This window comes from Parathielavia appendiculata, assembly GCF_033297405.1.
Source record: "Parathielavia appendiculata strain CBS 731.68 unplaced genomic scaffold N657scaffold_3, whole genome shotgun sequence".
Classification (NCBI taxonomy): Eukaryota; Fungi; Ascomycota; class Sordariomycetes; order Sordariales; family Chaetomiaceae; genus Parathielavia; species Parathielavia appendiculata.
Window position 1 is genome coordinate 2,433,426 of NW_026944222.1, and position 25,066 is coordinate 2,458,491.

General features: G+C 54.8%; 8 protein-coding genes across 8 annotated transcripts; 3 read left to right on the forward strand and 5 right to left on the reverse strand.

The window, feature by feature from the left end:
* Positions 1 to 608: 608 nt before the first annotated feature.
* Positions 609 to 3,932, forward strand: N657DRAFT_654711 (uncharacterized protein; the record flags this gene model as incomplete). Its single annotated transcript, XM_062794526.1, has 1 exon — positions 609 to 3,932. One exon carries the CDS (start codon positions 609 to 611, stop codon positions 3,930 to 3,932), a length of 3,324 nt encoding a protein of 1,107 aa, XP_062650076.1.
* A 1,354-nt stretch (positions 3,933 to 5,286) lies between these two features.
* On the reverse strand, positions 5,287 to 8,696 carry N657DRAFT_662572 (uncharacterized protein). Its single transcript, XM_062795148.1, has 4 exons — positions 8,573 to 8,696; positions 6,971 to 7,235; positions 6,375 to 6,912; positions 5,287 to 6,319 (listed from the first exon to the last, which is right to left on the reverse strand). The coding sequence occupies exons 1-4, from the start codon at positions 8,591 to 8,593 to the stop codon at positions 5,716 to 5,718; spliced, it is 1,428 nt and encodes a 475-aa protein (XP_062650077.1). The 5' UTR covers positions 8,594 to 8,696; the 3' UTR covers positions 5,287 to 5,715.
* Positions 8,697 to 9,326: 630 nt separating this feature from the next.
* Positions 9,327 to 12,685, reverse strand: N657DRAFT_301887 (uncharacterized protein). The gene is made up of 2 exons (XM_062786691.1): positions 11,378 to 12,685; positions 9,327 to 11,330 (listed from the first exon to the last, which is right to left on the reverse strand). Exons 1-2 carry the CDS (start codon positions 12,284 to 12,286, stop codon positions 9,402 to 9,404), a joined length of 2,838 nt encoding a protein of 945 aa, XP_062650078.1. The 5' UTR covers positions 12,287 to 12,685; the 3' UTR covers positions 9,327 to 9,401.
* A 3,636-nt stretch (positions 12,686 to 16,321) lies between these two features.
* On the reverse strand, positions 16,322 to 20,074 carry N657DRAFT_301905 (ATP-dependent protease La). Its single transcript, XM_062786692.1, has 2 exons — positions 16,850 to 20,074; positions 16,322 to 16,779 (listed from the first exon to the last, which is right to left on the reverse strand). Exons 1-2 carry the CDS (start codon positions 19,964 to 19,966, stop codon positions 16,615 to 16,617), a joined length of 3,282 nt encoding a protein of 1,093 aa, XP_062650079.1. The 5' UTR covers positions 19,967 to 20,074; the 3' UTR covers positions 16,322 to 16,614.
* A 662-nt stretch (positions 20,075 to 20,736) lies between these two features.
* Positions 20,737 to 21,859, forward strand: N657DRAFT_643102 (uncharacterized protein). The gene has a single exon (XM_062792474.1). It carries the CDS (start codon positions 21,071 to 21,073, stop codon positions 21,650 to 21,652), a length of 582 nt encoding a protein of 193 aa, XP_062650080.1. The 5' UTR covers positions 20,737 to 21,070; the 3' UTR covers positions 21,653 to 21,859.
* N657DRAFT_643103 (uncharacterized protein) lies at positions 21,789 to 23,449 on the reverse strand. Its single transcript, XM_062792475.1, has one exon. The coding sequence runs from the start codon at positions 22,974 to 22,976 to the stop codon at positions 22,149 to 22,151; it is 828 nt and encodes a 275-aa protein (XP_062650081.1). The 5' UTR covers positions 22,977 to 23,449; the 3' UTR covers positions 21,789 to 22,148.
* N657DRAFT_654717 (CSE2-domain-containing protein) lies at positions 23,238 to 23,789 on the forward strand (the record flags this gene model as incomplete). The annotated part of the gene is made up of 3 exons (XM_062794527.1): positions 23,238 to 23,279; positions 23,338 to 23,449; positions 23,530 to 23,789. The coding sequence occupies 3 exons, from the start codon at positions 23,238 to 23,240 to the stop codon at positions 23,787 to 23,789; spliced, it is 414 nt and encodes a 137-aa protein (XP_062650082.1).
* A 288-nt stretch (positions 23,790 to 24,077) lies between these two features.
* Positions 24,078 to 24,973, reverse strand: N657DRAFT_567264 (pyrimidine 5-nucleotidase; the record flags this gene model as incomplete). Its single annotated transcript, XM_062788496.1, has 4 exons — positions 24,078 to 24,262; positions 24,315 to 24,776; positions 24,835 to 24,863; positions 24,918 to 24,973. The coding sequence occupies 4 exons, from the start codon at positions 24,971 to 24,973 to the stop codon at positions 24,078 to 24,080; spliced, it is 732 nt and encodes a 243-aa protein (XP_062650083.1).
* Between the last annotated feature and the right edge of the window lie 93 nt (positions 24,974 to 25,066).

Consider the following 25,066-nt stretch of genomic DNA (forward strand, 5'->3'; position numbering starts at 1 on the left):
TGCTCGTTTCCTACCATCCAGTGCCATCTCGCTTTTGAAGGCCCTTTTCACGCCTTCTTGCCAGATGTGGCTGCTGGCAGAACCGATGTGATCAAATAAATTTTCTTACCTTCTGGCCCAACGCGCCGGCCTGAAACCCTACCGATATCTTCTCACTGACATCTAATCGACTTCGACCCTTGACTGACCCTCATCTTGGCTAGCCTTGATTACCACCAGTCGTGGCTGTGGGAGAGCCAACACCAGCAATCATCTCACCCCAAAACGCTTCTGAAATAGTCACCTTCTACATTTCAAGCATTCGTTGCTTGTGATGATCGTTGACAACTCCCTGCCACACTACTGGTGACCCTGGCTTGGGAAAGGCGCCACGCCATTGACAAGGCGTTGGTCGCCGGCTTCCACACCGAGGTGAGTCTCCTAGTCCGTCTCAGTACTTGCTCATTTCACCGCCCGAACCGCGGCCTCATTTGCTTCATCGTTCACCGTATCAATCTACATCGATCCTTACCGCGGGACAACGCAGCAGAAAATCGGCCTCATACTAACCTCGGTTGCAGATCCAGCATTTGCCCATAGCGGTCACAGTCTCATTGCAGTCCGCCAACATGTGGAGTCCGGCTGCATTACTGAACCCGAGTAAGGACGGGGCTATCCCGCCGGCCAGGCCACAGTCTGCCGGGGCCATTCCCTCCTCCTCTACTCGCTTTCCTGCGCCGGCGCAGCCAGAGATGTCGTTCCAATTCGCTAGCCCGGGCGAGTCCCTTGCTGTCGACTTCGCCGGCATCCCCGCCGCGTCGTCTGCCACCGCCAGCACCCGGAATATTCCGCTTCACCATCCGCCGACCATGCCCATCTTCCAGAACGGATTTGGCCAGAACATTGATCGTCTGTATAATGTGCAAGACCGCGTCAATGTGCCTCAGCCGAAGCGCAGGAAGACCATGAACGAGAATGACTCGTCTCCGTCGCCCTCGACACACAACTCGTTCTCCTCCGGCACAGGCAACAGCATCCTGAGTCAACACATCAAGCAGCAGCAGCTCGGAGACTCCAACCAACCCAGACCATCGCAGCAGCCGCGCGAAATGATTGATTTGACCGAGGGCGACTCCGGGCCAGTCACGCCGGCCCAGACGCCCAAGGATCCCATCAAGGACGAGGAAGTCTGTTACGGAATGGTTGAGGGCGCCTCGATTAACTGTCACAAGGTTCCGGCTCCGAAACCCGGCATGGTGTCGATTAATGGCGACGGTTATTGGCCGCTGGTCAAAGTTGTGCTGAAGCGAAAGGCGGACGACCAGACGAACAAAATCTACGTCTACGACCACACTCGCCAGATCTTTGGGACGGTCGATGCCAAGACTGCAGAGTGCCTAGCTCCTCTCCTGGATTCAAAGCTGCAGATCCGGACAGACTGCCGGATCCCCCTGAGACGGAAACTGCCCGGGGAGCAAGTCGGCCAGTCGGTTTCGCTGAGTTACAAGTTCGAACTGATGCTTTATGGACCTCGCAAGTACGCCAACCAAGTCGGCAACCACCTGCTCTCGAGGAAAGTACACCTCGTGAGCCCGCCACGGGTGGAGAGCGGTGTCAAGGTTTACAACCCCATAAAGGAGAACAGACTTCCCGTCGTCGCTCGCTTCAATACCCCTGCGAGCAGTTCTCAGACACGCCCACCGCCTGTCATGCGCACGGTAGAGGAAATCCGCTCCGAAGTCTTGGGAGTCTTTGACTCTCTTCCAAAGTCCGAGGAGCTACCCGAGGCGGACCCTGATCCGCGTATCGTGACACCTTTGCTCAAGCATCAGCGGCAAGCCCTCTTCTTCATGACTGCCCGGGAGTCTGAGCAGTTGCCAGATGCCGGCAGCGGTCTGATCACGTCCACTTGGCAGCGCAAGGAAGACCGACACGGCTCCGTCGTTTATTACAACGTCGTCACCAATCAAACCCAGCGAGAGCCGCCCCCGCCGACGCTGGGTGGCATCCTGGCCGATATGATGGGTTTGGGCAAAACGTTGAGCGTGCTGTCGCTTATCACTACAACTCTTGACGCTGCCGAGCGGTGGTCACAGCTTCCACCTGTCCAGCCCAGGGCACCTGAGCGACGAAGCCAGCACCCTTTCCAACAGTTCGATGTGCCGAGACCAGCATCCTTTGACCTGACGCCGGTGCGACTGAATGCAAAGGCATCCCTGCTTGTCTGCCCGTTGAGCACCGTCACCAACTGGGAAGAGCAGATCAAGCAACACATCAAGCCGGACTCATTCACGTACTACATCTACCATGGGCCTAACCGCAACAAGGACGTCGAGCAACTGGCCAACTTCGACTTGGTCATTACCACCTACGGCTCTGTTGTCAGCGAGCTCAACGCGCGCATCAAGAGGAAGCGGGGCGTCTTTCCACTCGAGGAGATCGCTTGGTTCCGCATCGTTCTCGACGAAGCCCACACCATCCGCGAGCAGAATACCCTGGGATTTAAATCAATTTGCCGCTTGCAGGCGAACCGCCGCTGGGCCGTCACCGGAACCCCGGTCCAGAACAAGCTGGAGGATCTCGCCGCCCTTCTTGCGTTCTTGCGGCTGAAGCCCTTTGACGAGAAGAGCAAGTTCTTGCAGTTCATCATTCAGCCCTTCAAAATGGCGGACCCAGAAATTGTACCCAAACTTCGCGTTCTCATTGATACGATTACTCTGCGACGGCTCAAGGACAAGATCCGCCTTCCTGAGCGCACCGACGAGGTCATCAAGCTCGAGTTCAGCCCCGAGGAGCGGCAGGTTTACGACTGGTTCGCAAAGAATGCTTCGGACCGGGTCCGAGCCTTGACCGGTCAAGCCATAGGCCAAGATCGTATCGTGGGTGGTAGAACCATGATACACATTCTGCGATCCATTTTGCAACTCCGCTTGATCTGCGCCCACGGCAAGGACCTCCTCAACGATGACGATCTCGCTGACATTCAGGGCATGACCCCCGACACACCCATCGACCTCGACAGCGACGACGAAGACCAGAAGCCTGTGTTGCAGGAGAAGAAGGCATACGAGATGCTGTATTTGATGCAGGAGGGCAACAGTGACAACTGCTCCAGGTGCAACGGCAAGCTGGGGGCGGCCGAGGTGGACGACCCAGAGTCCGATCGCCAGGACGACATTCTCGGCTACATGGCACGATGTTTCCACACGTACTGCCCGTCCTGCATTAAGTTGGTGCCGAATGAGCAGGACGGCTGTGGTGTGTGCGCCCGGCTCGACAAGTGTTCCTATGTCGAACTGCGACGCAAGCGCGCCGACCTGGAGCACGAATCTCGTGTGGCCAAGAACAAGGGAGGTACAGGCAAGATCATTCCCGACGATCGATACAACGGGCCACACACCAAGACTCGCGCTCTTATTGAAGAATTGCTTGCGAACAAGGAAAAGAGCGCCATGTGTCCCAACGAGCGCCCGTTGAAGTCCGTCGTCTTTTCGGGTTGGACTTCGCACCTCGACCTTATCCAGATCGCCCTGGATAATGCGGGCATAACGTATACCAGACTGGACGGTAAAATGTCCCGCACAGCCCGCAACGCCGCCATGGATGCGTTTCGCGACGACGACTCGGTGCAGGTCATTTTGGTCAGCATCATGGCCGGCGGCCTGGGCCTCAACTTGACGGCTGGTAACAGCGTCTACGTCATGGAGCCGCAGTTCAACCCGGCTGCTGAGGCACAAGCCGTCGACCGTGTGCACCGTCTGGGCCAGACGCGCTGTGTCCGCACGGTCCGCTTCATCATGAAAGACAGCTTTGAGGAGAAGATGCTTCAGCTGCAGGAGAAGAAGAAGAAGCTGGCCAGCCTCAGCATGGACCGGGATCCCAATGACAGGATTCTTGACCGCACTGAGGCCGCGAGACAGCGCCTGATGGATCTGCGCAGTCTCTTCAAATAAACAGCCCACTTCTTTCTCGGCTGTGATCTCGGAAAACCCCCACTCTCACCGGCTCTCACAACATATCAGCTCGACTTGACTTCCCGAATCATACGCCGAGAAGCAGCGAAATGATAATCACATGCATCATACGAGGTCAAAAGCAATGCATGGGCGGCCATGGCCGCAACGAAAATACGATCAATGACCGACGTCTTCCCTTATCAAGCATGAAAACATCATAGCTTACTCGCCGCGGCGGTGGGCTAAAGAGAAAAAATTTACCGGGAGGTGTTCTCTCTATTTCATTTCACACATACATAGTCAGGACACCCACTTCATTCAGTATGGCTTCAGGAGTTCATTGGGCTGGGACAGTGACTGCATGGTACGGCGCAAGCGGGCGGCGGGAGGTTTACCGTTCTCTGGGTGGGTGAGCGCATCGGGTGGTCAGATTTAGGGCTCAAGGATTCCACTCAATCTCGTTCTTACGGCACATAGTTTTCCATTTTCTGACCATGGATTCTCGGATCATCATACATCACTTGGGGTGGGTGGGCGGTATCACCTGCGTTCCAGTTTTACAGACACATAGCATTAATTAGACATTGCTTGATGAAGCCCTGCGTTTGGCGTTGTTCTTGTTGCCCAGCGGGGGTGCGTGTGACGGCCTTGGTTTCTGGTGACGCCTCTTTCTTTCCGCGGGGGAAAAGGGTTTCTGGGTGCGCGGCAGTAACAACGTCCGTATCACAGAGACGCGAGAATGGCTTGATCCGAAAGAGAAGACCTAATCATTGAAGACGCTTGCGAAAATACATGGAAGATGTGCACAAGCCATAGACAACCATCAACAAACAGAACGATGCGAGACAACTCAAACGGCTGTGACACCACTGCAGCTATAAAGCCCTCTTGCACACCTAATGGACTTCATGTCCAAATGTCTTCAACTATGAACTTACATAACATGCTCGGCATAACATTCTTCCCTTCCCCATTACTACCTCCATGCCCCGGACCGTCCCATTCCCAACCTCATTCCTCACACGCTTCCCAGGTTTCCTAACCAGTCCATGTCATTGCAGGGCTATGTTGACCAAGCACTGGCAACTCACCACTCAAAAATGTGTCGACTACCCATCACGGGATGGGTGGGAGGTGAGGAAGCAGGATTGATTTCCTTCTGAGACACCCGAGTTGGTCCGAGTTCGTGTATACAGATCATCAACCACGCAGCGGAGGTATGAGCTATGTATGACTCGGCATGTAAGCGCGCAACAACCGTTTTTCCGAGCGCGGTAACAAGGCATTGCCGATCTAATTCATGCCGGTCAACATTTTGTATTCCCAAACGAGCGCTAGGACCAGGGAAGAAACCTCAAATCTCAAACCAAGTGGTTGGCACCGACGAGGGTGGTGCAGCCCGACTTGTTTATTCTCTACAGCCTTAAAGCTGCACACCGAGTATCGCGGTCAAAACCGTGATATCAATGACCAAGTTAAGATGATTTCATGATAGATTCTTATTTTCGTTCCGACATCCCAAACTTTCATTGATGCAAATAAACCATGCCACTGTCCACACCACGCCATGAATGAGATTACTCCAGACCCCTTAACCCGTTGTCTCGTAACGCCCGGCCCACAAAGAACACAGAAGAACCATTTGCTTCTATCATGACACGTCCCACCACTATTTTCTCTCTGTCTTAGACTTTTGAGGTAACTGGGCACACCACGCCCAGCTCTTTGGCAGCTACTCCATGTGGAGACGTCATGGCCATTGCATTGCTCCTTCCGTCATTCATGCTGTGTCGGCAGTAGTAACGGGCCGCGAGACACGAGTGACCTGGTCGCCCGCACGGACGATGCGCTGGCCGGAGGAATCGGTCACGGCGGCAACGTCCTTGTTCTCGGATTGGGCGCGCTTCCAAATCTCCACCTCGCAGCCGCCCCTCAGGACGCCCACTCTCATTGTCGACAGGAGGTTATGAGCAGCGTTGGAGTGGTTGTAGACGCCACCATTAAAGACTGCGGTGGCGTCCTTGCCGATGGCCGACGAGATCAGGGCCTTGCCACCGGGATGGTCGGCAATGAACCTGCCGACGTCGTGAATGACACCAGCGATGGCGATCCAAGCCTTGCCGTTCTTCGATTGCTCGACAAAGTCGTCCCAGCCGATGACGGGGAGGCTCTCGAGGGGGATGCCCCAGTCAAGAGTGGAGCGCTTCTGGTCGAGCTTCTTCTGCAGCTGTTGGACGCGGCCCTTCTCAATCTCGTTCTGGGGGAAGGTCTTGAGGTTGTAGGCAAGGCCGAGCTGCTTCATGGTCCAGATGAACCACTTGGTGGGGTCGTACTGCCACCACTCAATGGCATTGCGGAAATCGCTAGGGAACTCGTGGTGGAAGCTAGAGAACCGTTAATCGCATTCTCAACCCACAACAAAATCGGACGGGTGCATACTTGTGGTAGCCTTCTCCGAGGGTGACGAGAGCAGTGATGACGTGGTCTCTCGGCGAGTTGCGGTCATCGAAGGGCTGGTCGCCGAGCCAGTGGGCCAAGCTGTTGACGCAGAAGGTGGCTTGCTGGATGAAGAAAATCCTCAGGATGCCACCATAGACAAAACCACCCCAAAAGTCGCCCCAGCCAAGACCGCAGACAAGGGTAGGCACGATCAGGGCCATGGTCACGACCGACATGAGGTAATTCCGATGTTGCCAAACAACAACGGCATCGTCGTTCAGGTCGGTGATATCGGTACGGCCGATGCGGCGGGGGTTCTGCTTCATGACCATCCAGCCAATGTGGCTGTAGAGCAGGCCCTTGCGAACCGAATACGGGTCTTTCTCGGTATCGGTATAGCGGTGGTGCGAGCGGTGAAGACTGGACCACCAACGAGCGCTGCCCTCAACGGCGGCAGAGCCACCGGCGGCGAGAAAAATCTTGAGAGGAAGGGTGGCCTTGTAGCTCGAGTGAGCCCATAAACGATGGTAGCCGGCGGCTGGCAAGCTCGTTAGCACAAGTCACTCTCTATAATGCCCTCGCACTCGTCAACTTACTGATGCCGAGACCGGCGAAGAAGTAGTAGGCGATGGCAAAGATGGCCGTCTTGTACTGCAGCTTGATCCAGTAGGCAGAAATAAGGCCGATGAGCGGGATGAAAATGATAAAGGTTGTGTTGAGCCAGTTGACGTGTTGGTACCAATTGGTCCATGTTATCGGCTGGTCGGTGATGTGAGGTTTGCGGGCGTCATAGTTCTTCTTGCGCAGAGGAACGTAGTCGGTGGTGCCGTCAGGAAAGGTCTCGGCCTCGGCCACGGGCACCTTGGAAGACGAAGAAGACGCCATGGCGATGAAATATGGCGTTGCCGCTCAGCACCAGGTCGGGAGGTCGAGCAGGCGGAGTCGATGTGAGCAACAACGTCGACTCAGATACTCAGGGCCAGTCGACGGGGGTACCCAAGGGCGATGCCAAAGGGAACGAGAGCGAACAGTCAATCAAAAGTGGACGATTGCAGTTTAGAGAGGAAGGAGGCGGTAGGACAGGAAACGTTTATACCGCCTGCAAGAGACCAGGGGGTGTGTTTAAGCGGAGAGCCGAACGTTGAGAGCCGGTCCAAGTGAACAAGACAGCACCTGAGCACCAGGTCACTTGCTTGATTGTGGGTGGGCCAACAATAATTCAGAGTTACAATTGGATAACGTTAGGGAGGCGATTGCAAGAGAAATGTGAAGCTCCTCTGATTGATGATTCTGTAGCATGCAGGCCTGTCATCAACGTTCCAACACCGATGGGATCTCGTTTGCCACTTCACCCGTTGAGCATCAGTTTGCCGAGGCGAAGGAACGCCCGGACATGTGCAACAACACCATTGCCTCCAAATTGCCGTTGTTCCTGCCAAAACAGCCAGTTTGGATGCCAGTCGTTGTTTCCCAAATTGTTGGGAAGTTGTTGGGGAAGGTGCCATGCGCCTGATTGGTCAATTTGGACCCACCTAAGGTGCCTATGTCATCAATTTCTGCAAAAAGCCAACACAGAAAACTCAAAGCTCCCATGCTCCGCCTCAATTTCGTTGCTGTACGGATTAAACTTCAACCTATGTATGATGTGCCCCTCAGAATCACATGCATTTTGTTTTGTCGCCACAAAATGAAGAGGTCGGCTTGTGACCACGCGAGTTCGTCCCATCTTTGTGGCCCCACGCCCATGTTTTCGGTTCCTGAACTGTGCGTTTTGCCCTGGGCCTCGGCATGGAGCTTGGACGCTACTTCGACAGTGCCTGTTACAAACCTCCAGAAGACCGGCTCGCGTGTAGGTATTTTGGACGACCCGAAAGTCACCGAACCTCACCGGGACTCTCCAAGCTGTGCTGCCGTTGAAAGGTGGCACGGCGTCAGCCCTATCAGGCTGACAACGAACGACTCGGAGTCTCATTGCACCGACAGTGTGGCCGGCTGAACCCACTGAACATGCAATCGATGCAACCAGAATGATTCAGCAATGCATTGTTTGAGCGAGCTGGATGGCCTTGATCTCTGCTTACCTGAAACGTAACATGTTGTGGTCTCGAGAGAACTCCCCTAACCTGCGGCTTGGCGTTTCTAGAACCCGAACCCGGGAGCTGTTACCTCCGCACCGGGCGGTCCCCCGTCGGATCCACTCTCTGGGCTCGGAGCGCCATCTAATTAGACCCACTCACCGGCGCATTTGCGATTGCTTGGCGGCGCGGGCCGATTTTGGTGCCGATAACACTGGTTTGCCCGTCAATCAGCAAGTCGTTTGGTAATGAGTGGGGTACTTGCACGGTTGACTCGGCTGTATCATGCAGCAGCAGTTTAAGAATGTCTCGATCGCAGCATAGCTCGAGACCCAGGCCTGCAAAACTCTTGCTGTTCTCCGCCGAGCTCAAAATCTGTGGCAGCCGGCGAGATTTCCAGAAACCTGAACCTCACCCCCGTTGCGACGACGAATCCTGAACCAAAATTCATCGTATATTAAAAAAGAGCTACCAGCGATATCACGCTGGCAGCTCTGGGAAGAAATGATCCGCCTGGCCAATCAACTCTTCCAATGTAAGACTAGCTGCAAGGACAGACCAGATCAGATATAACGAAGATATCGAGAGGGACGTGAAAAGCATGATAAATCATCCAGAATGCCACCCTGTCCTGCCCCGCCCAAGGAACCTCGCGACGGACTTCCCTGTCCCACTATGTGTTACTCCCTTCCATGCTGCATTCAGTTCGTCAGTCACCCATTTCCACCCTCACTTGCACGATCCGTCAGTGTACCGTTGTCCTACTCCACGCTATCTGATGCCCCTTCCCTCAGTGCCATAACATCAGCGCATAGTGAGATAAACTTGGATATGATTGAGGAAAGAAGGTGTCAAACAGAATACAAGCTGTCGTCATGCTGTCGTCGTTGGCAGTGCAATTACTGCTGCTGATGCTGATGCTGATACCGATCATAAACCCCTTTCATCATAATCAGAGGGGACCTCGTGTCTGAGCCTTGCCCTCTGCGGCAAGAGCATCTCCCAGGCTCTGATCCAAGTCTGAACACAGGTCCTCGTCAAGAATTATGTCGTGCTGTCGTTTCTCATCTCGTGCGTCACTATCGTCGGGTCGCAAAGCGGGGCCATAGGCGGAGCCAACCCCCTTCAGAACGTCGTCTGGAGGAGCCCTTCGTGTATATGTATATCCCGGAACTGGGGTTGCTGGACGATAGGCTTCTTCGTGGTCATGCTGTGGTTGTTGCTGTGACGGTACGTCCTTGTGGGTTCTCTCTTCAAAATGATCATTCAAAGGAGTGGTGGCAGTCCCGGTCGCAACCATCTGCTGACCGCTTCGCTGAGATGCAGACTCGGCAGATGATTTGCCGCCCCTCCCGCGCGGAACAGACCAGTGTCTGCTCGTGGCGGGATAACCACCAGACTCTCGTGGCGTGCTAGCCGGCTTCGTAACGTCCTTGCCGCTGTCGACTTGCGAGTTGGACCCTGTATTGCCCCAGCTACCCGGCTCTCGACCACCGCTGTCAGCGTTACCGTCAGGATCGTTCCGCTCCTCCCCGAGACGCCATTGTCTGGGGTGCGGGCCCCATGTACTTAGTATTTCCTGCTGGTCTGCCTCCGCCGACTCGTTGTTGTTGTTGTAGGTATAATGACTCCCTGATATTAACTGTCCCCGTTCTGATAAAAATCCGCCATCTGTGATTGTGTCCGTCGCAGTTCTCCTCGGCGCGTAGGGGCCATCAGCGTATGTTCCCAGAGTCTCACCGCTTGCTGTCGGTTCCGTGGACCCGACTGTTGACTTCCCCGTGAGGACGTCGTTGACCGATGACACAGTCGGTGCATGGAAAATTTTGTCTGACCAGGTGTACGTCCGGTGTCCGTAACGCATCGGGTCGTAGTCTCCCTGATTGCTCGGCATTGGAGACGGCGGAGATCGGCCCCTGCTTGGGTAATAGAAGGGCTCGTCGGCCAGGTGCTGACTCCCCCAGCCAACATATGCCCAGTCGCTAGGCGGGTGCACTGTCTTGATCCGCGGAATGCCGCTCGGAGAGAGGTAATCGTGGCGGGACTTGTTATCGCCATTCAAAGACACCGCGGACCCGTTGGGCCGCCCGTGGCGTGCTTCGTCTTCGGCGTCCGGGAACCAGGAGAGCAGCTGAGCCGCTTGCACTCGGTTCCTGGGGTTCACGCTCAAGCATGTATCCACAACGCGCCTGTACCATGCCGGCACCTGGACTTCCGGGTCGATTTTTAGGGGGCGACCGTACGCATCCGGCTCATCTTCCTGGGTTGCCAAAGCCCAGAGAACCATGCCCAACTGATACAGATCCGACTTGACGCCGATGTACATGGAAATCCGCTGGTTGCTCTCGATCAGCGGTGTTGCTTCCGGCGGCTCCCAGCCGATTGGGCAGCCTCGTCGGTTGATATCGATGATCTTGGCATCGTTGTGCTCGTCGATGACAATGTTGGACAGCGTAAAATCGCCTTGGACAAAGCCGGCTTCATGGATCTCAGATAGGCCGCCGATGATTTGGCGGGCCCACCTCTCGCGAGTCGGCCAGGGCAACGAGTGGTCGCTGTCATAGATGACATCGACAAGGGCGCCGCGCGCAGCGTAGCTGATGAGGAGACCGGTGACATGTTCTTCCCCGTCGTCGACAACGATACCGTAAAATTGAATTACGTTCTCGGCGTGGCACAGCTGGTTGAGAGCGTTGATTTCGTAGAGAAACTCGTCGACGGTATCCGGGCCAGGGATCTCCTTTTTGATGAGCAGCCTGCCGTGGACTCGCACCTTGTAAACAAAGCCAGACATGTGCGAGTCGAAGTGTATCTCGCGCTCCTTGACTCGCCTGCAGTTCAGATGCTGCACCATTCGAATTTGGGGATAGCTGATGATTTCCTGTCCGGGTCAGTGATGACGGTAGTAGAGAGGTTCGCACAACTTACATTGGCGTCCTCAGTGACATGAACATGTAGCCTCCCGTCCTTCGTCTCCAGCTTGAGATTGGTGACGGTGTGGTAGAACTGGATGTCGCCTAGGCTCTCTCGGATGGCTTCATAGATTTTGGCGCTCTTGTCCCTCTGGTATTGTGTGGCGGCCAGGTCAGCCTCAAGCGAGTTCTCGGGGGCATTGCGGTAATCAAGCGAGATGGTGACACGCCGCCAATTGTGTTCGTGCTGGTGGAAGGTGATGAAGAACTTTTCCCGCTTGGACTTGTCCCGGAAGTGCATCGACAGATTGAGAATCCATTTGCGCTCCAACTCGCTCTCGATCAGAGCATCATACTGGGAGGTGGTCATAGACTGGACGTCAATTCTGGACAAGGCATCGGTGTGGTGAAAAGGATTATCGACCAGGTCTCTATCCAAATCGAAGCCGTTCAGGTCCCCAACAGGGTCAAAGTCCTCCAGTGGACTCATGGGGTAGGATGGCGGAGACTGTGGTGCGCTGAGGCAACGGTGCATGAAATCAGGGGCGCTGTTTCGAGGATTACAGTGGTCGAGGGCGCTGATGGGCGACTGCAAGCGTCTGTCCATGGAGACGGCTCTTCGCTCAGCGGGTGTAGGCCGGACAGGTTCCAATCTGCTCCGCACCTCGGAACGCTGCCTTTTAAATGTTTGGGCCCTTGGCAGGCCAGGGATAACTTTGCGCGAGACACGTCGGATGATGCCAGTGTTCGTGTCACGCTGTTGCTCAAGGCCGTCGGTTTTGTGAGCCGGCTCTGATGACCCATCAGCGCCATTGTCCCTTTCCCAGCCGAAGAACCTGCGCCACAGATTTTGTTGCATCTGGCCGTTGGCGTCTGTCAAAGGGACCGAAGCTCTGGGGGTGCTGTCGGTGGAAGTTTGAGCCATGTGGCTCGGCCGGGAGCGGTGCCCCTGATGCCGGTGCCGAGGCCGGGACGGACGCTGCCCTGGGTTTGAGAGGTGCCGTTAGACTTAGGGCTTTGTTTTTCTCCTCCTCCGTCCCTTCCTCAGTGTCAGTACCCGGGTCCACCCAAAACACCGAAGACAACGAGACTAAAGAATGCGGGGACAGTAGCACAAGGGGAGGAGACACGAGAGTCGCCAGGCGTCCATCAGACGTGGATAACGATGCTAACAGTGGCTGCAATGACCATGAGCGATATATGGGTACACCGAAAATCGAAGCCGCACCGCTCAGCCTTGGTGTGCCATGTGCAGTGAGCTCCTCACACGGGGCACCGCAGGCTGACCGCGCGCCGAATTGGCCAAGAGGCAGTTGACGCCGGTTAAAGATGGGAGGACGTCGAGGGGAAGAAGGGGTTTCCTAAGCCTTGCAGATACGTGTCTAGAGCCTCAAAGCCCCGGTAATGGCGTGAAGCATGGGGGACCGCAAGTTGCAATGTGTCGTCTGGCAGCTCGAGGCATGTGGGGGCCTCGATGATTATTCAAGGGCGCGTACGATCATGGCGTAACCTTGAGGTGAGAGACAAAAAGATCGTCCTGCAGACGAGCTCGAGTCGAAGAGCGAGGGCATGTACGGAGTAGGTGTGGTTGTAAGGTGGTAGAACTGGATGAAGTGAAGTCGAGTCGGGATGACAGGTTTCCAGATTCGGGCGGGTGTCAGGCTGAGAACTGCGCCAGGGTTTACCTGGTTAAATTCCCTCTTCTATTTTTGCTGCGGTTTCCGTTAATACCTAGAGAAATCTGGGACAGGACTTCGGGCTTCCCCGCGACATCTTCTGTTTGCTTGCTGACCCTCCTGCATGCTGCACGAGGCAGGAGGGACGGACCTCGACCGGACGAGTTGAGCATTTTCCGCCACCTTCCAAAGTACCTTAATGTGGGCCGATGCGGAGACAAGGGAGTAAGGGGTCATCACGCTATGCTTCTCGAACGTCAGGTCAACCCACTTTTTTTGGCCGGGCATACATCTAAAGGTTGAAATAGGCCTAGATGGCTTAGGATAGCTCAGTATAGCTATTGAACTAAGTAATGCTATAGATATCTCCTAAAAGCTATTAGATTGCAGTGACTAATATTTCAAAATATTGGTTGAAAATTAAAGAGCTTTTTGATTAATAAATTTATTTAGCTTCTAAATATATGCTTCTTTTTTATCTTTTAAGATTACTGAGCCAGCGGAACTGGCAGCCCTCGGTGTCCTTGACCACCCCGTCGTTCCAGACGGGAGCGACGGTATTTACTTTATAATCCAGAATAGCTGCTAAGTCCTGGGGCCTAGCCCTAGCCGAGGCCTGAGAGGTTTATACTAAGTGCATTCGCAGTGCTCTAGCCTACGGAGCTTCAAGCTTCTACTGGCCTAGTCTTATTAGGAGTTAGCTATAAGGCATTGCAAAAGACCTCTAGAAGGCTCAAAACAGGAGCCTACAGATAGTAGCCGGGGCCTATATGGTTATCCCAACCTGACACTTCGAGGCTAAAATGTAGGTTCCTCTACTAGACCTCTATTTTAATAAGAGGCTAGCTGACTTCGAAGATAGGCTCTAGAAGCTTACTCTTCAGACTCCTCAGCCTTCGCAGCTGACAACAAGGCCTACAACCTGGCCTGCAATAGGGTTTACAATAAAGCCTCCTCTCCTAAGATACCAGCCTCCTAGCCTGCTAGTCGAGGAGGCCTGCAACAGAATCCGCGACTACTTCTAAGGACTATAAAAAGCCAAAGGGCCAAGTTGACTAGGTTTAGCTATTGCCTTCAGCCTTTGTTGAAGTGGATCAGCTCGCTCGTTTCTCCAGCAAAGACTATCTCTAAACTTAGCTAATTTATTACCTTAAATAATACTCCAAAATATTAACGTTAAATGAATATACACTAAAATATTAAATAAATATTTAATAAATATTTTAGAACTATATCTACAGCTTTGATTACTTTAATAGCTATACTGAGCTACTATTAGCCATCTAAGCCTGCCCTGACATTAGGTACTTACGTGCTAGCCGAAAAAATAGTGGGTCGGATCAGGAGTTTGAGAAGCACAGCGGTGGCAGTACTGCGTATCCGTGGTGGGGTGCAACACATGTAACAGTGTGATGGGCAGACGGGCTCGTTATTAATGCATGTCCATGGACTTGCAGCCCTGTGTCGGACATGCTCGGGCCAAGGCTGTCGAGTCATTCCTAATCCTTGAATCGACTCTCAAGTCGTTCGAGACGCCATACCGCGTGGCGCGGCCTTGACCAAGGCGGCGGCAACCATCCCTGTACGCAGCTCAAAAACGGGAGGTTGCTGCACGAAGTTGGTATCGGTATACACATTTGCTGTAACTACATCAATGAAACTCGGGTTAAAAGTTCCTCTTCAGTTCCCGTCCTTTACCATCAGCAGTATGGCTTACCTTTTCATTGAGGCCATGTGCTCAATTGGGCGAGTAGCGACCCACTCACTGCTCGTCCTCTCTCTTCTCCTGAAAACCCATCTACTGTGTATTGTACCTTCTTGGATCCATTGGACGTCCCAGAGAGCAGAGACAACCAGAGCAGTCACCGTCATAACGCTCCCTGTTGGTTGTTACGCCTGACCCAAATCTCAACCCAAGGGACACTTCGACGTTCAATTGCCCGGTGATCAAGCCGGATTCAGCAAACACAGCAACCGTTACCCGTCAGAGCAAAGACCACGCGAGGTGAGGGGCGTTCAGACCTTGTCTCCAACATGAGTCCTGAGAACAGATCACACTACTCCGCCAATAAAGGTATGATGAGAACACGACACTTCTCTTATCCATAACTACGGGCCGGCACTCACCAGAGTCTACATGCTCGCATCCGCAGCCGCCATTCATGCGTCTCATCCAGCGCTGCCCAGTCTGCTGGAGCTGACCACCCAATTGTTCTTGAGCAGCCCCGCGTTCGGAGGGTTTCTTTCCACGTAGGGTACCTACCACAGCATTGCTGCCCAAGCACACGCCAGGGGACACTCGACAACCAATCCTCGCGGAAAGCCATGCGTAAGATAGTCACTGGCACGTCAACAGGAAAACAAGGCTGCATGCAGCAGCATGTCCTCGTCCAATACACATCTTACATGAAGTGCTGATATTGTAACACGGAGAGACACAAATGCATGCCAGATCAAGCAAGCAAGACCAACAAATGCTTAACGCCTCGTTAACGCAGTCCCTCACAAGCCCTTTCTAGCGATCAGGGAGCGATCATTTGCCTCCTGAACTTGGACAGGACCAAGTCGGAAAACCTACGTTCGGTCAACCAACAGGCGACGGTTCTCAAGATATGTCATGTCCAGCTCAATTCATTCGGCGGGAAGAGACATTAGACACAAGTATCACGCACTCCTCGCCGAATTACACCATACCTCGCTACATGTTCCCAAGCCTGCCAGCCCAAGAGGCAGACTTTGCGCGGGTGAAACCCCCACACAGCTCCAGTCACTCCAGAACACGCACGACACCCCCCGTAACACGGGCACCATCCAGCGCCAACCATTCTCACGGAAAGAATGGCCTCTGCCATGTACAAATAAGTTGGTTGTCGTCATGGCCGTGGGATCACCGTAGGTAGTAGTTGATCCATGGTCACGGGAAGATCGTTTAGGCCCCGCATTCCTCGATATCACCGCGACGACAACTGTCACGCCATTTCCAATGGGCATCGTTACCACATGGTACACAATCTCCCACCTAAAATATACGTACAATACTATACATAGACAATATCTAAAGCATTACAGAGAGTGAGGATGTGTGGGTGTCAACTGAATCTCCCGCTATGTATCCGTATACCTTACAATGACCCCCGATTCCCATCACCACCTTGCTTGCCTCTCTATCAGCAATGTGATGAACCCGCAAGGAACAACACAAATTTCGATCCACATTCGTCCGTCCACCGTCCATCAATTGATTGATTAATCGAGTTTGCTCCAGGAGCATCTTGGTAGGGCCGGGTTCAAATGCCCCGGCATGCCCGATCTGTCTTTACAAACTCACATCTTTGGCCGGAGACCCCTCTTCACTCGACATCGCTTTCCGCCAGTCAGTCCAGCCGCCTCCTTTCCGATACCCCTCATCCCGCGCTGTTAGGGCATGGACCCGCGTGCATTCGCACTCGGACGCTACCATTCGCGTGGCCATGGGACACTGCCATTGATTGGCACAGGAACGTGGATGGAGGGGGAGGAACACTGGGCCTAGGGCTTGGTTGCTCTTCCCGTCCGTTTCTCCACGACAAATGCCGGTTTAGTCACTCTTATCGTCCGACTCATCCGACTTGTCCTCGCCGTCCTTCTTGTTCCCGCAAATCTTACACCTGTTGGCCTTCTCGCGGTCCAGGTTGGGGAAGATGAGGTCAAACACCTCCGAGTACCAGCTCGCCGGGCGGCCTTCGATGCCTTCCTTGATATTCTGTACCCTCTCGTCAGCACATTCCATTTGGCATTACCATGAATTGTTGTGGGGAAGCAACGGGGCATACCTCAGGAAGCTCCAGCCAGTCAGACAGGTTGTCCTGCGGGAAGATGATCATCTTGCAGCCCGCCCGCCGCGCCGCCACTGTCTTCTCCCTCAACCCTCCGATGCGGAGCACCTTGCCAGTCAGCGTCAGCTCGCCCGTCATAGCGACAGTCGGGTCGACCGGCGTATGGAGGGCCAATGACAGGAGCGAAGTAGCCATGGTGATGCCGGCCGACGGCCCGTCTTTTTGCACCGCGCCCTCGGGGACGTGCACGTGGATCTTAGCTTTTTCCAGAAAATGGTTTTCTGGGAACTCCCTGGCCATCAAGGACTTGGCGAACGAGTAGGCGATGGTCGACGACTCCTTCATCACCGTCTTGAGGTTACCCGTGATTTCAAGCGATGGCCGACTGGACGGCTTCAGAGCGGCCTGGAGGATAGCCTCAACATACATGGCGGCGCCGCCCAGCTGTGTCCAGGCCAAGCCCATGGTGACACCCGGCGGCGTGACATCATACAGCCTGTCCGAGGTGAAGATGGGCGGCCCAACATAGTCTTTGAGGTTGTCCTTGTCGATGACGACGTGCACACTCTCGGGAACCTTGAGCGGCAGCCTGGGTTGCTCGGTGGTCTCCTTCTCGGTTGCTTCCCTGCCGGCTTCTTCCGTCTTGCCCTGCTTCTCCGACTCCTTCAGGGCTGCCTTGCCCTCATCCGTGAGAGCCTTGGCCTCAGGCAGCGCCGCCTCCCCGAGATCCTGGACTATCTTCAGCGCAGACTTCCGGTAGACCTTCTCGATCAACTTCTTGAGGTTCCGGACACCGGCTTCGCGGGCATATGACTTGATGAGCTCCTCGATTGCAGTTTTGCTCATTTGCACATCGACCTGTTTCAGCCCAGCCAGCTCCTGCGCCTGGGGGGCGAGATACCGCTCGGCGATGGCCATCTTTTCATCCGAGACGTAACCAGACAGCCTGATAACCTCCATGCGGTCGAGAAGAGGCCGGGGAATGGTGTCGGTCATGTTAGCCGTGCAGACAAAGAGGACCCTGGAGAGATCGACGGGAACGTCCATGTAGTGGTCAAGAAACGAGCTGTTCTGCTCCGGGTCGAGAAGCTCGAGCAGTGCAGAGGAAGGGTCTCCCTGGTACCCTCGCCCTATCTTGTCGATTTCATCGATGAGAATTAGGGGGTTCTCAGTCTTGCACTTCTTCAAGGCTTGTATGACACGGCCAGGCAGCGCACCAACGTACGTCCTCCTGTGACCCTTGATCTCGGCAACGTCGGTGAGACCACCAACACTAAACCGGTAGTATTCGCGGTTAAGCGCGCGGGCGATGGACTTGCCAATGCTCGTCTTGCCCACGCCAGGAGGTCCGACAAAGCAAAGGATCTTGCCTTCGACAGTTCCACGTAGCTTGCCGACCGCGATGAACTCCAAAATCCGGTCCTTGACATCCTTGAGCCCATAGTGATCCTCATCCAGCACCTTCATGGCGTTCTGAATGTCAAAGTTCTCGGCACTCCTCAGGCCCCAGGGTATCTGGGTCAGCCAGTCCAAGTAATTCCGGGTTACATTGAACTCTGACGCGGCGGGCTCCAGGTGCGCCAACTTGTTGAGCTCCTCGTCAAAAACCTTTCGCACCGCTTCCGGCATGGCCAACTTGTCTGCCTTTTCCTTGAACTTCTCGACCAGCTTGTCCTTGCCGTCCGATTCGATACCGAGCTCTCTCCGGATGCCCTTCATCTGCTCCATCAGCCAGTACTCGCGCTGCCGTTTCGTGATCTTGCTCTCCACATCTTTGGTGATTTTTGATTGTAGTTGGGCATTCGCGAGCTCCTTCTTGAGCACCAAGAGCGCCTTGTGCATCCTATCTTCGACGTTCAGGCTTTCCAGCACTTCTTGAAGCTCAGCAGGCTCACCCGCCGAGACAGCGGCGGCAAAGTCGGCGAGCTTGGCCGGCTCAGACATGACGTTGCCGGCGGATTGGCTGATGGAAAAGGTAGAGATTTGGTCCCTGAACAGGCTGTTCATACTGGCTACCTCCTTGAATACGTTCACGATCTCGTTTGTAACGGCACGGATGACTTGGCTCTTGGGATCGTGTGGTTCTTCGGTCAGATTGTCGACGTTGGCGATGCTAACGGGATACTTCTTCAGGAATGATGTCACCTCGTGCAGTTTCTTGGATGGCTCAGGCTTCTGCTCCACAGCACTCTCCTCAAAACTCGCAACCACGTCTCCTTTCGGCTCTCCCTCGTCCGGCGTCTCAGGAATCGGCTCGGGTATAGGCTCTGGTACGGGCGAAGGTTTCGAGGCATCCGCGCCCCTTGGAGGGATCAACGAAGACAGCCGGATTCTGCGGTGAGGGTAAAGAATCGCCGTCAGGCCGCCTTCGCTACCCTGCGAGTTCATTGGAAATGCGCTGGTGACCTGTGCAAAGACCCCGACGTCGTAGACATCGTCTGGGTTCCGGATCACATCGTCATCGGCATTCTCGTCCTTGAAAAGGAAGGCTCCGACGTACGGCTGTCCCCGCTTGAACATCTCCATGATCGCAGCGGCGACATTAGGGTCCTTGATTGTAATGGCCTTGTAAAAGCCCGGGAAGAGCGGCCGCTTGGCGATGGGAATTGCTAGGACTTGAGGATAAATCTCAGGTACGACGGGCTTCGCGAGGGCCTTGTCGCTTTTCCGACCCCTTTTGCCGCCGCTTGACCCCGAGTCGTCTCCCGCGGAACCAGACGAGGCACCACTGGCAGCACTCCCCTTGCCGTCTGTCGGCTCTGGCGCGCCTTTCCCGTTATTGTTGAATGTCGCGTCGGAGCTGGAAGTCTTGGACTTGGTGGCTTCCTTTTCCTCCGCCTCGGATTTCTCGACGTTCGCTTTCTTCTCCTCCTCTGAAAGAGGTTCGACAGGCCCGTCGAAGAACCCATCCTTCCGCTTCCCGAGGGAAGTATACGTCGAGAAGGTCGAAAGTAATAGAGGCCAGCCCCGTGGGGAGCTCTGCCGCAGTGGCGCAGCATTACGTCTATGTCGTATTGATACCGGGACTGAACACGTGCTCAGCCTTCTCGGCGGCGTGAAGAAGATGGGGCTTGTCGGCGCGGGTAACCGCAGGACACGTTGTCGGGGCAGCATTGTGAGTGGTGATTATAGCAGCTCGAAAACCGTTTGTTGACGTCAGGATTTGCGCTTCTCAGTTCAAGCGGTTCAGGCTCTGCCCGCTCGAAGGGGGCGGCAAGGGAAAATCTATATGCAAGCAAGTCTGAGAAAATGGTAACAAGGCAATAAATAGTGTACAAATTGAATCCGCGGCACGGAAAGCCCCTGGGCGTCGTGGTTGAGGCGTTAATGGTTACTCAGAGAAGGCCTGGGCAAGCCAGGATCCATGGCGATGATGTCTGAATAATGCGATGGAGCGCGGGCGGAGCACAGGAACGATTTTCGGGCGATGGAAGCTGCTGGCAGCAGAGCGTCAATCTTATCTTAGCTCCGATGGCCCCGGCTGGACAAGGTAAGGTGGGCAAGCCACAACTGCGTCAGCGAGAGGCTCCACCAGCCACCGATTGCGGCTCCAGCCTACAGGTCGGTTGCTGTTCTCCACACAAGGTTGCCCCGCCCCCGCGCATCATCAGCCATCTTGCCATGAAATTCGATCATTATGGTTGAATGTTGCATATATCCGTTGTCTGGAATATCAAACGAGCTCTCTCGATCTGCAGCTTCACACACCCGTGCTACATGTGCTTGTTGTCCAGCCACACACTACCCCCGGGCGCTACATAAACAGTATAACCATTCTTTAAAAACCTTCACCCTCCACAAAGCGTGTCCGTCAGTTCCTGCCCTTGTTCTTGTCCAACAACAAATACTTGGCAACCACAAGACATTGTATCCGGATCCAGTCTTGTCAGGATCAACATCAATCGCCGTTTATACCATCTGATTCAAACGCTACTCTCATTCGGCTTCGTTCAACAGCACTTCATATCACAACATACAATCTAACCCTGGTTTGTTTGTCTGCGGCGCGGGACTTGGTAAGGAAACAAGACAACTGTCTAGTATTCACTCTTCTTTCTTCTTTCTCTTCTTCTTGCTTTCTTCTTCTTTTTCATACTTTCTTCTCTTTGTCCTCCTTTCTATCTTCCCATGTTCCTACATTTCTTTACCTCTTCCTTGCAACCCCCTATTCTCCACACTAACAAACAAACCAGAGTTGGATTGTACATAGCTTTCGCCATGGCACCAGAAGCAAATGAAGATCTCCCTTCCACCCTCGGCAAGCTCTCTATCAACACCACTGAGCTAGAGACAGCACCCCCACCACGGACCAAGGCCCAAAAGAAGAAGAGCAGCCCCGTGGCGGACAGCTGGGAAGACGAAGTCGACGTCAACGAAGACGACGACGCAGTAGCTACCCCCGTGGCCACCAGTAGCAGCCATGCGGGCACCTCAGCGCCACCACCAACGCCACTCTCCCCCGTTGAGCACAGCAAGCGACCCTTCCCCGCCCCGGCGCTCTCGAATCCTGGGTTTACCATCCCACCCTTTGATGGCGCAGGCGGTTACCCATCGCCGTCATCATCTTCGACATCAGCAAGCGGTGGGCCATCCAAACGGCCCGAGAAGACAGACGCCGTAGCGCGGCGCATGATTGCCAGTGCGCTGGGCATGAGGGCCCCAAAGCCGACCGAGGAGCAGCGGGCGTATGACAGGGCGGTCCGCGAGAAGGAGAGGAAAAGGAGGGAAGAGGAGAAGGAGAGGGAGCGGAAGAGGGAAGAGGAGGTTGCCAAGGCTAGACAAGCCATATGGGATGATTGAAATTTTGTTGTTTGAGTGTCTTGGATGAATGGGGTCTTGGATGCGGAATTGTTGCAGTCGATTTGGATAATCATGGCGGGAGGGCGGAAGAAATACTGCTCCTGAGGAGTACTAGACGAATTGTGAATATTCGAAGTTCGTGAGGAAAGTTTGATGATGTTGGATTGGATCATCCTTGCGCCCTCTTGTATAAATTCAGAGTGGCTGTTTTCGCTATTATTCTCGGTCAACTTTTGTCCGCACTAGAGAATCTCTCCCACCCACCATTCTAGCTCAGTCGATCTCGGCCAGCTATTCCCGTGTCGAGAATTGAAGATGGGCGTGCCCATTGGGCTGCTCTGACTCCGCCGTCGCATATCCCTTGTCGTATTGTCGTCAGAGCTCATCTGAAATATCCAATATCCCCAAACATACCAGTTCCCTCAAAGGCCAGTCTTCATCAACACCCGGCTCAACCGTTTGCAGTCAAAACACCCTCTCTCAAACCCATTCCTCATCAACCCGCCACCTGCTCCCCCTCCACAAACGGCGCCAAAGCCTTCCCTCTCCACGTCAGCACCAAATCCTTTGCCCCATCCTCAAAGTACCTCAGTCGCACCTCCACCTCCTCCAAGCCCTCTTCCTCGGCCCTCCGATTCCACAAAAACTGCTCCACCCTCCCGGCCCTCGAACACGCCACAAACCCCATCGGCCACCTGCTCCGTCCCAGCGCCTCCCGTATTCCCCTGGTAGCAGGCTTCTCAGCCACCAACAAGCCCACCACTCCGCTCTTGCCCCTCCACCCTGCCGGCGCGGCGGCAAACGCGCCCTCCAGCTCGCGGACGAGGTGCGGACCGGGCCGCTGCACGGCTTTGCACTGTGCGAGCACCCGCAGCGGGCCTTGTCCGGACGACGACGGTGGCAAGGATGGCCAGGTTCCCAACAAGTCGATGCCGCCGTCCGAGACCCCGCCTACGCGTCGCAGAACGAGGCCGTAGCGGGATAGGGACTGGATTGTGGTGTACTCGAAGTGGGTGCCGACGTAGACCGTAGAGGAAGGGTCGAGGTTGGTGCGGGTTGCGTGGGCCAGGAAGGAGGGGAGGTTGGTGTGGTGTGGGGAGGGTGAAGGAGGGTAAATTAGCGAATTGTTTGATGGTGTGGGCGCGATGTGGTCGCGGTCGGGGGAGGTGGCATTTTCGGGTGGTGGTGGTGGAGGTGGTTCAGGTTGACACGATTTGGGAAGGGGCGCAGCTCCGAGGGGCCTGGGGGAGGCGGAAAAACTGCATCGTGACAGAGAGAGAAGGGTTAAGGGGCATAATGGTCTCTTAAGGAGAGCGAGCCGCATTTTAGAACAAAAGTCAAGTTTCCCCGGAGAATTGATGGGAGACGTGATGTCAAGGTTGCCATCTTACAAGTCCAGAGAACTGCTTGCCTGCCGGACTCACAAAGGCGGCAGTTGAGCACTTGAGCTCCAATCCCGGTTTGCCCCAGGGTGGCAAGGGGTCTCCTTATCATCTTATCTAGGTATCCAGGTTGCGCATCCCCTTGTATTCGAACTCACCTCACAGCGACGGTCTTGCAGGCTGGGGCGCACAGATTATTCAAGATGTCGGACATCCTCACCCAGCTGCAGGAGTCCATGGACTTGGTATGTGGCCCAATCTCAACGACGCCTTCATCCCCACCAACTAACCCGGGGCCAACAGCTCTGCACCATGTTCATCGCAGGTCTCTACTACGTCGAACGACATCACGACCTCAAGCAATTCACACCCGCAGACAAGATTCCCGATCTCAAAGCCGATCAGCCCAAAGAAGGTAGGTCCGCTCTCCCCCCAATAGCCCATTTCCACCGCCGCAACCCAGCCTCAAACTAACCCATGCTCCTTGTCCTTCAGTCGACACCCTCGACCCGCAAACGTTCAAAGACGGCCAAGTCGAAATCTCCCGCGACCTGATTTACCAGGCCCAGCGCATCGAATACCTCGTGTCAGAGCTGCCCGGGCTGCAAAACAGCGAGCGCGACCAGCTGCGGATTATCCAGGGGCTGGAGGAGGAGATTGCGGGACTGGAGGCACAAAGACAAGAGGCAGTGCGGGAGAGGGACGAGGTGTTCGCGCAGTTGGACGCGCTGGTGAGGAGCTTGCAGCGGCCTTAGCGGGGTGGTCATGATGGCTTCTGGGCTGGAGAAGAGCGATGCGGACGGGTAGAGTAATTGCTTGCATGGTCACGGCGTTATTGGGGTACCTTACCTGGTCTGGATGGATTTGGGATGCATTACGGAATAGGTAGCGGGGCGGTTGGCGGGGGAATGGGAATGGAACCAAGGGGTTGAATTTATCTACTATGCTGCAACGTTGGCGCCGCAGGGGCGGCAAAATCATCCAATCCAAGATGAAACTTGCATCTTCCTATGGATGTCCGTCATTCCCGATGTTCTCACCCTTCAGCTTGCGTCTGATGAGTCTGGCTTGAAGAACTGCGGGAATACCTTCCGCAGCTCCTCAAGGTGTCTTATCTGGTATTGGGAGGCCGGTGTCGCCGGCGGTTTGACGTCGTCCTCGACGAGGTGAGCCACCGTCCAGCCCAGTTCCTGAGCCTTTCTGCAGTTTTGGTACGAGTCGTCTATTTCTGTGTCAGTGACCGGTATTTTGCGAGAAAGAACAGGGAAATGACTGCTCACCGACGAAAAAGCAGTCCTCGTATCTCTCAATTCCCGCTTCCCGCATTGCCTTGTGGTACATGTCGGGATGTGGCTTACACTTGAACGGCACCGCGCCGTAGTCGCAGTAGGTAAGACCCTCGAAGAACTCCTCTACCTCAAGTAGCCGGACCACACGCTTGGCGTGATTGACGTAGGCGTTTGTCAGTAACCACAGCTTGACCTTGCTCCTGTCAATGTCTGCAAGCAATTTCTTGAGCTCGGGCCGGGGCTTGATGACGTCGTCCAGAGGGAGAGCGTCGTCGACCTTGGCATTGTAATCCAGGGGGTCGATCTGGTGATGCCGTACGAGCCCCTCGATGGCCAGGCCGTAGTTCTGGTAGTACTCCTTGTGCAGCCGCACCGCGTCTTCCCATGGGAGAGAAAGGTGGGTGGCAAAGTATCTGTCGATGAGGTCCGCCATCAAATCGTGGACCCTGGCGCCTGTAACCTGCCTCAGTCGCCGGGGTCTTCCCCAAGGACAAAAAGAGAGAGAACTCACTCTTTGGGTAGAGGCAGTTGTCAATATCACTGTAACCGTGTTAGCCATCGAGCGGGAGCCTGTTGGGGTGCTCCTACACTCACAAGAAGAAGACTTGTCTTGGGGAAGCCCCATTGACGGAAGTATGTTCCGAGTCCATTTGATTGAAACAGCTATGCAGTAAAAGATCCCACTCCTTGGATGAAGTGAGTGTATCCAAACTATTCCTCAACTTAAGGCGCGGGTAGTGTTC